Raw genomic sequence first — 14,921 nt, 5'->3', positions numbered from 1 at the left:
TTTGATGTCATTTTTGTAGATTTGAAAGAACAAAAAAAGAGCTTATTGAATATCCGTCGAATTCATATATTGTCCCCCCCCCCTCTCGTATTTGAATATGAACGTAGGCAAATCTAATTCAATTGGTATATGTTGGCGAGGCTAATCCAAAGACTTTCCACTCGTGAGGAAACAAAATGTGACTCCATCGCTTACACACACTTTATGTGTCATGTGCATGCAATACTATTAATCGAGTATAAAAATTACATATGTTGTAAATGGACAGGTTCAAGGCGAGTTTGGTTGAGCCCTAGCCCGATCCTAAAGAGGCAGGCTCTACCTCAGACCCGCCATATATCCCTATTAGACCTGAGACGACTAAGCCCTACCTTGGTCCTAACGGGATTGAGTCCAATACATTATAAAATTTTAACAATTTCTTATTTCTCAAATAATGTTTTTTGTATGTGAAGATTATCCAATCAAATTTGAAATTAATATCTAATCTATATTATAGATGAGAGTAAAATCATAGTTATGTGATATAATTATAAACTTTTATTTATTATTATTTAGATGTTATTAGAAATACATTCATCTGAATTATAAATCTATATGATATAACACAACGATTGTCTTTCCCAAATGTTTATCTTCTGTGAAGAATGGTTCAAATTTAATCTTGCATATATTTCAAGGAGTAATTTTAATTTCATTTCCCTTTCTTTCTTCCCATTACAATAACTACCCTTCAACTTTGTTGCACCTATCTCTTTTATCCCGTTACCAATAAGATTCAGGATCAAGTATGGTGTTCCGTTCATATAGAATAGGAACGATTCCTACTTGGCATGTTTTGGTTAGCGTTTAAAATACATTGGACCTTAAACAATAAATTTTCTTCACAACATGCAACCCGATATACTTACTCTCCAATAAAAATGTGCCATGTAGGCACAATATATTATTATAAGCATTTGGAATGACAATGTTATATTTGCTTTTTTAAATTCTATTTTTTGAAATAAAATAAAATAAAGAGAAATCCCACTAGGCACATGACTCTCCAATGATTCATCATAAAAAATGCCACTATGTTTTGGATGACAATTTGGTAAAAAAAAATACATTTTTTCCAACACAAAAGACACCTTAAAAAAATTTGAGATAATATAAAAGTAATGCCAAATATAACATTGATTTTGGTGTATTCTATTTTTGAGAGTCCATATAACACTTGCAACCTTATCAATATTATCGCTCTAATTTTATTCACTTTCCTCTACTCCACTTTTTCAATACAATTTGACTAGTCTTATCAAGTTAGTAAGGATTCCACTTTTACTATGGGTCCTTGGGCTCATTTTGTGGCATAGGAAAAAAATAATCTAATAATGCTTCAAAAAAAAAAAAAAATTTGTATTTTTTAACGTTGAATTTTAATTTTAAATTTAGTAGTTCTGTAAAACTCGATGGTCGTCCATTTGCAAAACCTTGGATGAAGCCCCATTTTTTATATATATTTTTTAATGAGTTTTGCCATAAAATCTAGAGGTGTTGAGTAACCAATGTGATAATCCATTTAAAAAAAAAATAGTAGTAAGGCTTAAAATCTTATTAATTTAGTAAGGAAAGTTTTTTTCTTTTTCAATAATAGCTTTATAATTTTATTGTATTTGCTCTTCTACCCCTTTTCGAATAGTTCTTCTTTAATTTTATTGTATTTCCTCTTTTACTCTTTTAATTCTAAAGAGAATGACTATATGCATGGGCAAAATTTATGACATCTATAAAATAATAGTGGGTCAAGCCAAACACTATTAGGGCTTACTCCAACTTGGATTTAATGGACTGAAAGTTATTGAACCCAACCTTACTTTTTTTTACCCCAATTGAGACTGTTATTCATGTTTTAAATTTCATTGATTGGTCCACCAAAAGTTGGGTGTAGATTTTAATCAAATTTCAAAGACCAATGTAAATTGTAAAATCCTGATATTGGTATCAAATCGATATAATTTTTTTTTTTTTTTTAATTCTAGGAAGAAAATGTATTGTGTGTCCAACTTAGTCCGACTGTTTAAAAAATTACTTAAAAGACCCTGGTGGAGGGAATTTTTTCTAAACAATCCTTAAGTTTTGGGCGGTCTCTGGATAGGTCTAATTTAGAAAAAAGTCGCTACGCCAGGGTTATTTAAGTAATTTTTCCAAAACATGTTTGCCAAGTAAAGCAGAAGTTTTAAGTTTCGCTGTCCAAAATCCAAATATTTGAGATATGTTGCTGGCCTTCTGAAGGGAACATTTACCCTTAAGTGTGCACCGTTGATTTTCTGCGAGAAACAATCTATCCTAATCTAGGAACATCCAACGGTATTATATATAGGAAGTACGGGAAACATCACTTCGTTGACTGGTACTTATAGTCTAGGGTTACTCTCTCCTTGGTCGTTGCTTCAATGCCAGTCTCAGCTCTCTAAACCGGTTCATCGTAGTCCTCGAACCCAATCGAGCCTACTCTCGTAAGGTATTCGATTTTCCCTAATTTATCCTTCGAAAGTTCATTTTTTAATTCATATTTTCCATGTTTTTCCTCTTTATTTATATATGTTTTCTCCATATTACAGGTGAAATTATCGAAGGGGATATTTTTGGGATTTTCTTTTTAATTTGAGGAATTTTATCAGAAATCCAAGATCTTCTCTGTCATCTTTCTCTACATGTCTTTCTATTGATCTCAAGTGGAGATTCACAAATCGTGCTGTCTCAGGTGAAGCTTCGAAGACCAAATATTTCCTATATTTTAAAAATAAAAATTGTGAGAAAAATCTGAGCTTAAACAAGGTTTTAAGTTTCGTAGGGATGGCTATTTGCTAACCTGTGCAGAAGGGGTTCGGGTTCGGGTTCGTTTTCGTTTAACAACCGGATCCATTTCCAGTTTCAAGCCGGAACTGGGACAAAGATGAATCTCGTAATAGACTTCTTGTCAACCCCAGCGCAGGTTAGAGATGGTCCACAGTATTCTTATTTTTTCGTAAATGAGATCCGTCATCCTAGGGAGGATTGTCCTCCCTTGGTTTATGTGTTGCTGTAATCATAAGGAAGACGTATTCTGTATGTCCGTACCATTCGAATGTTCCTCGAGATAATTGACAAGTTTAAGATGTTCGAATGATTTGGTTCGCATAGAGTAGGTCCTCCTCAGGATGATGGTATCGATTTTCCTATTGGTTTCGGTCTTTTTGGATTGTGTCCGCACATAAATTGAGGCGCATGTTAGTGAGAGGTCGTCGTCCGTATTGCGTAACTATAGTGCCGTGTAGTGGCCATAAATAATTATGGATTGACGAAAATAACCTTCATGTTATATTTTTTTTAATATATCAAGCAGATTATTATTTGTTGGAAAATACTGCGGTGACTTTGTTTTCACTGAGATTCTCACTGCGTTGATGTGATAGTCATTAGATATGATATATAATAACGTGTATTGTGATATACACCAAATCATTATCTTATATAAGGATTTGATCAAGTAGATTATCCTAAGTTTGGATTAAATTAGTTGGTTGGAACAGTTAACCTCTATTTTTTCTCTTTATTTGATAGAACTTCACGAGGAACGTAAAATCCCAGCTACGAATTATTTAATTCAATTCGAATTCTAATATGGTATCAGAACCATGATCGACTTTGATTCTAAATTAGTATCGTCTTTCGTTTGACTCTAGTTCAAAGGACTTTCTCTACTCATGTTTCTTTCTTACTCTCTTTTCCATTAGCATTTCATTGTTCGTAATTCCATTGGGAGATAACCAAGCCGCACGATCCCATTAAATGCTCTTGAGAGAGATCATGATGGACATGATCTAGTGGGCATTTGGCTCTGACAGACTCCAAGATGAGCGGAAGGTGGTGGTGATGAACTTCATAGACAGGTGGCGATTTCCAACAATGTGGCGGTCATTTTCCGATGACATCAATAATTATTATTATATTTTTTCAATCAATGTGATCAAGTATTGATTGGATTTTTTTAATTGACAAATTTTATCAAATGAGAAATATACGGAGGTCAAGAGCTTGATAATTCCTTTTTTTTTGTCCCTAAATAGAAAATATAATCTCTGAATCGAATGTTGTGTTTCTCCAAAAGCTTGATACTTCATTTTTTTGTCCCTAAATATCCCAATACACTGCAAAATGGGTCAAATTTGAGTGTGGAGGATTGACAACAACAAAAGAGATATGACAGAGGAAAGCAAATTCAAAATAAATGAGAAAGTGGCTAATTGATACGCCACTGAAATTATAGAGAAAACATAATTCTATTACGATGATACCATGATGAATGATGTTGTCTACGTTGAAGACTTTGTCCAAGCTTGCCATCCAAATAAAGAATGCAACTTTGGAGGGGACTTTTGGCCCCCGGATAGCTACTGCAGGAAACTCAGATTTTGCCCCGTATAGTTGAGTCAAAGTTTGGATTGGATATCCATGATGATGATGACAGCCAAGATGATATTTAAGTGATTTTCAATCTAATTTATTGAACATTTATAAGCATTTTTCCAAATGAAACCATTTCAGAGTAATGGTTGGTTGGTTTGGTTTTTTTTTTAACAATTATTAATGACTTCTCTCAATTGCCAATGACAAGAACTCCATTTTTACAGCTCTATTAATGGCCAGTGAACACCAATATGTGGAGCCTAATATTCCCGACGGAAGCGGTGGTTCTGTGGGTAGTTCAAAAGAAAATGGTTTAGTTCTCAGGCCTGTATCAGCCGGTGAATCAGGTCAAGGTTTGCCTTACGCTCCTATAGATTGGCCTAATCCTGGTGATATATGGGCATGGAAGGTAGGAAAGAGAAAAAACAGTTCTGGCTTTATGACTGATAGGTACTTGTATCCCCCAAGCCGTCTTCAGAAGCCCTTCCAGGGAAAAATGTATTTCGCGAGCCTGTTGTCAGTTAAAGAATTTGTCCGGAAGGAATTCCCTAATGCTGATGCCAATGCCTTCTTCGCCTCTTTCAGTTGGAAGATCCCTTCAAAGGAACACCACAGGGGAAAAGGTCTGGTTTTTACTAGCTCCATCGTTCTTTCCTCTTTGAAAGATTTCCGTATCAACTATGGTTATCAGTTTTAGGTTACTTGTTTTTCTTTATGTTACTTGTATCTTTAGTGGCTTATTCTGTTTGGGTAGTTCCGTGCTATGTTACCCAATTCTTTGATACTAGTCCGAACCACAAACCGGTACTAGCCAAACCAGTTCACGGTACAGTTCGTCCTGGGTTCGTAAAATCAAGCAAACCATGAAGTACGAAATTCAAAAGCATTTGGTTCGGCAAACCTAACAATTTGGTTCGAACTAAACAATTTTTTAATTGGTTAGGTGAACCAAACCAATTTATTATATATATATTTTTTCCATTCTTTATATTTAGAATTTGGATTATATATTAGGAGCAGGATCCCTTACTCATGAAATAAACATACGATCCCAACAATTTAAACACAAAATCCCCACTTGAGGTTTATCATCGGGATAATAACTCCTAGATTTGTGTTATCCTCGGGACAAAATCCCCACTTTTGGATTTTGTATCTAAACGGTTTGGATCATGTGTTTTCTCATGAGTCAACAGATCCCAACCCATTATATTAATTTGTAAATCTATTTAACTTAAATTTTTTAACATTATAAATTTTTTTTGACAGGTAAATGCTTGATTAGTGGTTAGTGATGAGTAATATGTTTAGTGGTTGGCATAAGGAGTATGGGTTCAAGGGGGTTTGAACTTGGGACGTGGGAACAACTCTCTACATATCTTACCACTTAGCAAAGTGGCACTTCTCAAACTTAGAATTTGTATACTTGAATTATATATATGCACAAGCGAACCAAGCTAGCAAAATGATCTAAGGAACCAAAGCGAACCAAGAACAAATTGTCTCTACCTACCCCTATACCGGATTAATTCTAGAGTGGTGAACCACGAACCTGAATTCGAACCGACGACCCAGGTAACATAGGTTGACAGTGATTCCTGTTTTATCAGTTTCCCATTGAGTGCAGATGATAGCTTACAACAAACCATTTATGCAAGAGACTATTAACAGCGAAGGATGTGATTGATCATTTAGTTACCAAAACAATGACCTTCTTATGTCAAAAATTTACCATGTTCACTGAAATCAACACATCTAAAGCATACATGAACATATATATTCACAAATTGGTGCACTTCTGATATATAAGTCTGTTTACAGTATAAAATACTACCATTAGAAAGCCTTCTTTGAAATATTTATGACAATATCTACTACTAAATATTTTATTTCAATAATAAATTATCCCATAGGTACATGGACATAAAAAAGGCACATTTTTTTTTTCCAAATCATTCTGCTTCAGCTTTGCTCTAGCATTATTTGCTCTAAATTCATTATGCAGGTGGTTTGATGATTTTTATCCTTGCTAAAATATGCAATTTTTTATTTCTCCTGATTGTTTTGTAAATATTTGTGAGATTTGAATTGTAAAAATGGGTTTCATTTCTGCTCCAACTGTTTTGCCACACTATTTGTTATATAGATTGGGCTGGTATCCCTAGCTTATATCCCACGTCAGAGATGGCTGAATCTTACGGGTCAGAAGTTGGGCCTATCGCTTGTAAGGCTAGAAATAAGATGTGCAGTCTCCAACAAGAAGCAAGGACCCTCTCTATACCGGCCATGGATTGTGATATCTGCTGCTCTGAACCTGGTTTCTGTCGCGATTGTTGCTGTATTCTTTGTTCCAGGACTATTGATTGGGTCTACGGAGGCTATAGTTTTATAAGATGCGAAGCAAAAGTAAGTGAGAGTTACATATGTGGGCATGCTGCCCATATTGATTGTGCTCTCCGTTCTTACATGGCTGGAACAGTAGGAGGAACCATTGGATTGGATGTTGAGTATTATTGTAGACGTTGTGATTACCGAACAGATCTCATGTCACATGTTACAAGACTTCTAAAGACTTGTGAATCTGTCGATGCTCGAGATGACATTGAGAAGATTCTGAAAGTGAGTTTTTGTATTTTGCGTGGCTCGCAACAAGAATGTGCAAAGAGATTGCTGGCTCGTATCGAGTTAGCCCTGACAAAGGTAAAGTGTGTTCTATGATAGACATAATATAATTGCACAACAGCGGCATCCTTGTCTCATTTTAGCATTTTTATCAACGACCCTCATGACTATCTGATGTGTACATCAGCTTAGAAGTGGAGTTTATGTCGAGGACATTTGGAATGAAGACGACAACATCTCAGTGGTTTCATCGGGTTAGTTTGGTTCTGAACCCACCCCTTTCTCAGATATTGCTTATGTCACATTCATAAATCATAATTTTACTACCATATTGGTTGTGTACATTTAGTTTGCTACTAAATCCAATGGTGAGGAATCACTGATCATACTGATTTTTGGTGTGGGTTCACCAAGGGGTGGGGATCTAATATTCACGTAGTTAGTGGGCCTGAACTTGTACCACATGTTTCCAAGACCATTTCAAGCATTTAGAACATGAATCAGGATCCAGAATGGTGTCCCATTCCTACAGAACAGGAACGGTGTTTATGTGGCAAGATTTGGTTGGTGTTTAAAACACATTGGGTTCCTAAACAAGCCGCGCCACAGTACATGTTTTATATCCAACCAAAGCATGCCATGTAGGCACTGTATGTTGCTATAGGAACTGGACACAGCTCTGGATTGTGACCTTAGAACATTCCCTGGGCATCAAACTCATGTTTCCCTTCCCACGAAATTTATATACTAATAAGCAAGGAAAAACAAGAAGAGAGCTTCTATTGCCACACCAACTTACACTAACAGCACTCCAATATGTGTGCTAATTCTTTGCTGATTTATATATGAATTGGGGCAGCATTAGCAAAAAATGGTGTGGCGATAGAATCTCCCAAAAAGAAACCAAATTATGTGCTGTGCCATAGTGAACTTCTCAAAAAATTATTTATTGAACGGGTTCTTCACACAGGGCCAATGTCTTGTCTTGGAAACAATGGAAGCTTGTCGGGGACTTTTGAAGGCACAAATGATCAGTCCACTCTGAATTGCACGACACCTCACGAAATCGATAACATGCAGAGAAAATCTCAGCAACCCGTATACATAACTTCAGACTATAAGCTAGAATCTTTAAAACTAGAGGAAGAGATTGATCAAGTTCTCCAGGACTTGAGAAAATCACAGGAGTTAGAATACAGAATGGCAGAAGAAAGGCTTTCTTCTCAAAAAGAACTCCTTGTTGGTTTGTATCAACAACTCGATGTAGAGAGGTCGGAACTCGCAAGACGCTCATCATCAACCATGGCTTGTGAAGTTGATGCACTTCTCACCAGTATCTTGAGCAGAGTAAATCAGATAAAGAAAGAAGTTGTAAAACTCAAGGGTATCGAGGAAGTCGCCAAAGGATTTGGTAGGACTTCTACAGGTACTTTAAAGGAACACTTTGGTTTCCAAACTGAAGATTGAGAATAACATTTTGTGTACATGGATGAGCTAATAACATCAGTTGAACAAATTGTGCTCCTCTTTAAATTTTATCGAAAGCCATGTGTCAAGTGTGTTTATATCTGTAATCACTTCCGCAATCTACATATGCTTTTGTCCACTTAGTACTTTAGAACCTTAAAATTTCACTTTCTTTCGAGTTCAGGTTGTTATTAGGCTTCATCGCACATGACCAAGTCATCTTAAATGGCTTTTTCTTTTCATGAGCACGTTCATTTTTAGTTGTATATTTCAGTCTTTCCACTCGTCCATCTCAGTATAGAAATCAGGCTAATTTTTGGTATTGATGCACCAAGCCAAGGTGGGCGGGGTCTGAAAAGGTGTGGATCGAGTGGCAGCATTTTCGGACTAGGAGTTATTAAATATTTTAGTGATTTGGTGGGTCATTGAATATAACTATATAGATCATTTATAACTAAACTTATTTCTTTCACTCACCTTTATGGTCCTAGTGAGCTTCTAATCTAAAGCCATTTCTAAGATATCTACATTATGTTCCAAGGAACACTGCCATGGTCCAACCTACTTCTTGCTGATCATGAATTTCAATTTTGTTTTGTTTTGGTTTTTTTTTTTTTTCTGTTAGGCTTAGAAATCTGCATTCAATTGAAAATAACTTTTCCGTAAGGACCAACTACAACCATGTGCTATGGTTTATATAACATTTCAATTGCAAACCTCGCTGTCTCATGATACAAATGAAATCAAGCTATTGGGTTAAGTGGTTCACTTTATGGATCGAACCATCAAGATTGGATGGAATTTCTTTGTTATTGATTTGGTTGTTCAGCTGTTCATCAAGGGATGTAGTGGAAAATAAAAAATACTTGCTGCTGCAGGCACAACATGTGTGACATACAATCGCAGTAAGATGATCATAATAATAAAGACTCGTCGTAACTTGGGTCTTGGACACAAGTTTGATCAGGTTGGATAATCCTGACCTTCGTTGCAGGGACTTTCTCAACAACATGTTGCTCTTACTTTTAAAAATAAGAGTCGTGATTTTCTGATGTCCCACGCCCCCTGCCCATGGTATGGGCTAGAACCATAGATTTTTCCCTTGGGATACACAACTGTACATCCCCATAAATATGTGCATTTGTGTATATGGAGGAAAATAATCTATGGTTCTAGCACATGCCACGTCATCTGGGATGGCTAAACCAAAAAAGAGATCATGAATTAGGTACAACAACGATCATTAGCAAGGTAACACGAGATCATCGATGTGGGTAAAACAACTGTTATTCCGATCTATGATGCTTTATAATGCAACAAAAAAACTAAATGAATTCTCAAGGCAGACATACCAGCAGAAACATTATTAGATGTTAAAAGAGATTCTTGTAAAACATGGTCTATTCTTTTTTTTGATAAATATAAATTTTATTAATGAAAGAAAAAGGATAAGAGGAGGCTGAGATAGCCCCCAAACAACAAAACCATAAAAACAAGAAAAAGAAAAACAAAAAAATAAAAACACGCCCAACGGGAGGCTATGGTTTACAAACCATATCCCAATTAAAAATAAAATCTTGGAAGCTCAATCCCTCAAAATCTTTACTCATCTTTGACCAGAAGAAAAGAAATCCCAGAGTCTCTAAAATCACCTTATGAGGCAAGCTTTCCTTGCTATGGAACACCCTGTTGTTACGCCATTTCCAAAGACCCCAAGCAATGGCGAATGGAAGGATAGTCCAAAGATGCCTCTTTCTAGCAGAGAAGATATTGAAACTCCAACCCTCTAAAAGCCCAAAGATAGAAAATGGAAGAACCCAATCCACCTGGAAACGAGATAAGAAGAACATCCAAATAATACGGGCGAAAGAACAATGAATAAGAATGTGGTTGGTTGACTCCCCATCCCTCAAACAAAGATGGCAGAAGTTTGGGGTAATCCACAATGATGGTATAGCTGGGTTTGTTTGATCCATATGGTGCGCCAAGATAGATCAAGCAGGAACTGAGAATCTCCTCAGGTCTGTTAGAAATATTTCTGTTAAAAGTTAAAAGAAACTATGCACCATCCTGTTCATAAAGTTCCTTGTAAATACAAAGTACCCAAGACTGGCAGACTCATCGTCGCAATGCTGTTGGTTAAATGGCATTTGAACATTTTCCAAGCAATTCCAGTCAGACTGGACATCGTTTCAATTGACATCTAAGCTACCAAGGTTCTTTTATCAATAAGGGTGGAGAGCTTGAGGAGGCACTTATACATAGAATTAGAGTTGGATAACTAAAGTGAAGGTGTGCTATATAACTAACATATCCTAATCGCATTAGAAGGAAAATTTTATAGGACATCAGTAAGGTTAGTGATGCTTTATGGAGCTCAACGTTGGGCAATCCAGAAAAAAAAATTGCGATTATAGATAAAGCAAAGCATATTTGACGAGGATGTTGAGATGGATCGGTATAAAGACTAAGAAAGAGAATTAGAAACAAATACATTTGTGAAAATGCAAAAGTAACCTCAATAGGTGATAACCTAAGGCCAATTACAACCCCAATTAGAAGGGACATGCAATTGGAAGGTTCTAAAAGAGCGAGAAGATCAATGGGTTGAGTATCGAGACTGAATACAAACACTTCAGACACAAGCAAGTGTATGACCATGGTTCATTCAACCGAACCCAAATTTTTTGGATACAATTGTCATGATTGATAACCTCTTTTCGCCAGACTAGGTAAAACCTGAACTATCTTAGGAGAGGAACAGCACAACTAACCCATACTAAGCACAACACCTCATACAATAGAAGAATTTTTTGGGAATCAATAAAAGTGTCACATTGAGACACTAAACATTCATCATGAAGACTATTGTGTGCAAGAAAAGAATTATAAGGACATGGAGAATTCAATAACATATTAGAGATGATTTTCAATCAGGAACGTCGATTTTTTTTTATTTTTTATTCTCTTATATTCTTTTTTTTTTTTTATATTTATTATGGGTAAGAGGGTGAGCGAGTATTGAACCTAGGTCTGTGGTACTAAAATTCAAAGACTTTACCAACTTAACAAGTCGATACCTTCAAATATCAATATAAAAAACAGAATCTTAGTCTATCAACGAATACGTGAATTTGAAAATTCTAAATGGGTAAAACAAGAATCACATCATATTGAAATAATTCTAAAGGTTATTTGTATCATTCAACTGTGAAAATTTCTCATAATCATATTTAATGCAGGAGAGACCCAAATCCTAAATGCACCAAAATACATTCTATTCTATTTTCAGGCTAGAAAAACTCAGCAACAAATTTAAAAGGCAGTAATTACCATCAAATGCAATAAAACACAATTTCTTAATTTAGCCAACAAGAACATATCAAGAATTCCATGAACAAGATTAAACGAAATTGCGATTCAAACCCAGATGAATGGGAATAAAAGCATTACTGTACAAGAACAAGATGACCCATTCCTTCTTCCCAAGCTTCCTCTTCTTCTTGGCCATTCCCATCGTTATCATTCATACCCTTTGGAACCGTCACGATAAGTTCCCCATCGACATAGACAGCACTAGCGAGCTCTGGCCTGGTCGATGGTGGAAGCCTAAACCTCCATAAATCGAGCCCAAATTCATCTAAATTAAATTCAAGAACGTTACTTCCTCTGATCACAATCTTCGTGACACCAGGGTATATCTCAATTGTGTGGGTTCGAACATCGTCACCTACATCGTCTGTGATTATAGCGAACCGGAAAGAATTAGGGTTTTCTTCGATCAAGACATCAGCGTCTGAATTGAAGGGGAGTTCTAAGACCTTATTGAATATGTGAGGGAGTCTTCGAAGCTTCTTCTGCTTACCCATGAGCCTGTTTGCTTCTGAGAGACTCGAATTGATGTCGTAATGGAACGCAATGTTCCGCTTTCTCGGAGATGGATGAACCTTCATGGTGTCGACGAGTTTGATTGAGAAACAATGGTAAAACCCCAAACAGAACAGAATCAAAGATACACAAATGATCGAATTGTTGTTTGGAAACGATGGAATCATCAACAACTGGTGAAACTCGAGCGAATCACTTTATTACCTAAATCTTCACTAAAATTCCTAACTTTTCTTCAAATCCTACGAAATTCGTCTCAAATCTACTCAAAGAATCCTCTTTTGGGAGAATTGCATAGAACCCTAATCAAGATGAGAAAAATCTTGGCTGAGATTTCCTCTAAGAGAGATTAATAGCTCTTGTAGAAGCCCTAACCCTGGAAAGATGGAATAAAGAGGGGGATTGATTCTTCTCTTTGTTTGGGAGCTACTATGAAAAGAGAGACATTTTAGGGAATTATGAAAAAAAATAATTTAGGTTGCAGAGAGGTTACCTTCGACAACATATGTTCTTCACCGATTGGCCGGTGGAGAATAATTAATGGAGAGAGAATATCTGTCATATATAGAGAAAGGGGCTTGCTTTCTGCCCTTAAATTCAATGAAATTATCAGAAATGCCCTTGTGGTATTATAGAAGAAACCAGGAGCTGTTTGGTGACAAATATAGGATAAAACCAATATAAGCTTGTGCAATGCAATGCTAGGGCATGTTTGGTTGCAAATTTCATAAAATGAGGAGAGTATAAAGAGAGATATTTCTGATTGAATTGATACTAGCTTGGTAGCAAGTTTCATAGAATGAGGAGTGTAGAAAGAGAATATATATATTTTTTTACCTGAATCGATACGAGTTATTCTTTGCAACAGAGTAGGAGAGAAAGAGAGAGGTTAGAAGAGAAGTGATTTTCTGACTCGAAAATTTTCACTATCGGTTGAAGTGGCAAGGGCACAAAATCATAGATCTTTTTCTTCGGGATGCACAAGGAAAATATCTACAATTCCGTGCACTTACCAACTCAACTGAGTGAAAAATTTTCGAGTAAGAAAATCATTATTAATGTTAGAATTTGAATATGAAATAAGTACAGTAATGGATCACGAAATCTTCTTGTGTTAAGAAAATTACTCTTCGATAGTTCTATTAAGGGAATTTTACAAACACATCCGAGTTTTTACCAAAAATTTAAGAAGATTGAAGACAACATAATTTTGAAAAAAAAATTAAGGGTTTTGCTTAGAGATTGAAGGTGAGTCAATTTTGATAATTTTATTTTAATTTTTCATAAAATAAAAAAAATGGTATGTCATTAGTTTGAAACCCAATGAGATATCTCATTTGTACAACAAATCCTTATTTATTTTTGAATAATGCTGAAGTGACCTCAGAACCTCGTATCACACTTCTTGACATGAAAGTGTATGAAAACCATAGATGCTTTTCATCGGGATTCCAGCTTGAGGTCACTCCAACACAGACTCTTTTTTTTTATAGAGTGAACAAGACCATCTTACCCATATACACGTTTTGAGAATAATAATAATTCAAGGGCATGTTTGGAATAATTTCACAACTTAATGTCTTTGCTTGATATAGATTTGGATTGGTAGGCTAGGTTCAGACGATCACACACAATATAAATTTTGGTGAATAAAATTAACTTTCCAACCATACAAGTCCTGCATTTATTGGGGTAGTGGGCAATGGATTTTCAACCTAAATTTATGTTTTATTGGGAGTGGTTAACACTTACTGTCCATTAACCCTCTTCAAATATAGTTATCTTCGCAAACAAACACCCTCTCAATGATTTTACTCCTCTAATTGTTCCTTATCACAATATAAGTTGTTTTATTGTCATTTCGATTATGTTTGGTTACAATTATAAGTTCATTCTAAGTCGATAGCTACCCCAAAAGAGCTGATTATTTTACCTTGTAGTAGTAAAAAATAGGTGTAAAGGAAGCATCTCCACGAGACTAAGAATTGGCAACAAATTTGTGTCACTTGTCGAGGTGATAGTCTTTTGGGTATAGACTTATTGTAGCAAACAAACACCCACTTTAGTTTAAAGGATTTGGATATTTACTGTTTTCCAAATTAAAATATTTTACATATAGAATTTTTGTAAAAATAAAATAAATAAATAAATAATTTTTTTTAAAAATTTTTAGTAAATGATTAAAAAAAAAATAATGCTGAATTGACCTCAAGATTGGACCTTTATATACAAGTGAAAAAGCATCTATGATTCTTATCTACTTACACGTCAAAATGTATAATATAAGGTCCAATCTTGAGATCACTCCAACACGACTTTAAATAAAATATGCTACTTTATAAAATAATAAATGGATGATTAGATATTTGAACAATGCTAAAGACCTTGCACGATACTTCATTCGACACTGAATTGACATGTAAATGTTCACAAAATCATAAATACTTTTAACTCTTATCTCAAGAAAGAGCATTTATCGTTTTGTGCACATCTCCAGGTTAGCTCAATAT

At 35.4% G+C, this 14,921-nt stretch overlaps 2 protein-coding genes across 3 annotated transcripts; one reads left to right on the top strand and one right to left on the bottom strand.

Moving 5' to 3' along the window:
• The first annotated feature begins 2,250 nt into the window (after positions 1-2,250).
• On the top strand, positions 2,251-8,630 carry LOC147402274 (CDPK adapter, putative (DUF1423)). 2 transcript variants are annotated; one of them, XM_086443881.1, is made up of 7 exons: positions 2,251-2,506; positions 2,607-2,749; positions 2,840-2,980; positions 4,659-5,057; positions 6,581-7,134; positions 7,244-7,310; positions 8,027-8,630. In XM_086443881.1, the coding sequence occupies exons 4-7, from the start codon at positions 4,667-4,669 to the stop codon at positions 8,521-8,523; spliced, it is 1,509 nt and encodes a 502-aa protein (XP_086300007.1). In that variant the 5' UTR covers positions 2,251-2,506; positions 2,607-2,749; positions 2,840-2,980; positions 4,659-4,666; the 3' UTR covers positions 8,524-8,630. The 2 variants fall into 2 exon arrangements, with proteins under 2 accessions (XP_086300007.1, XP_086300006.1); XM_086443880.1 differs by lacking the exon at positions 2,840-2,980.
• Positions 8,631-11,863: 3,233 nt separating this feature from the next.
• LOC147402273 (uncharacterized) lies at positions 11,864-12,956 on the bottom strand. Its single transcript, XM_086443882.1, has one exon. It carries the CDS (start codon positions 12,576-12,578, stop codon positions 11,973-11,975), a length of 606 nt encoding a protein of 201 aa, XP_086300008.1. The 5' UTR covers positions 12,579-12,956; the 3' UTR covers positions 11,864-11,972.
• Positions 12,957-14,921: the final 1,965 nt, after the last annotated feature.

Source organism: Akebia trifoliata, chromosome 5 (assembly GCF_017979445.1).
Source record: "Akebia trifoliata isolate Shusen 1 chromosome 5, ASM1797944v1, whole genome shotgun sequence".
In the NCBI taxonomy this organism is placed as follows: domain Eukaryota; kingdom Viridiplantae; phylum Streptophyta; class Magnoliopsida; order Ranunculales; family Lardizabalaceae; genus Akebia; species Akebia trifoliata.
Note: the sequence above shows the minus strand (reverse complement) of the source record. Positions and strands in the feature narration are given on the sequence as shown.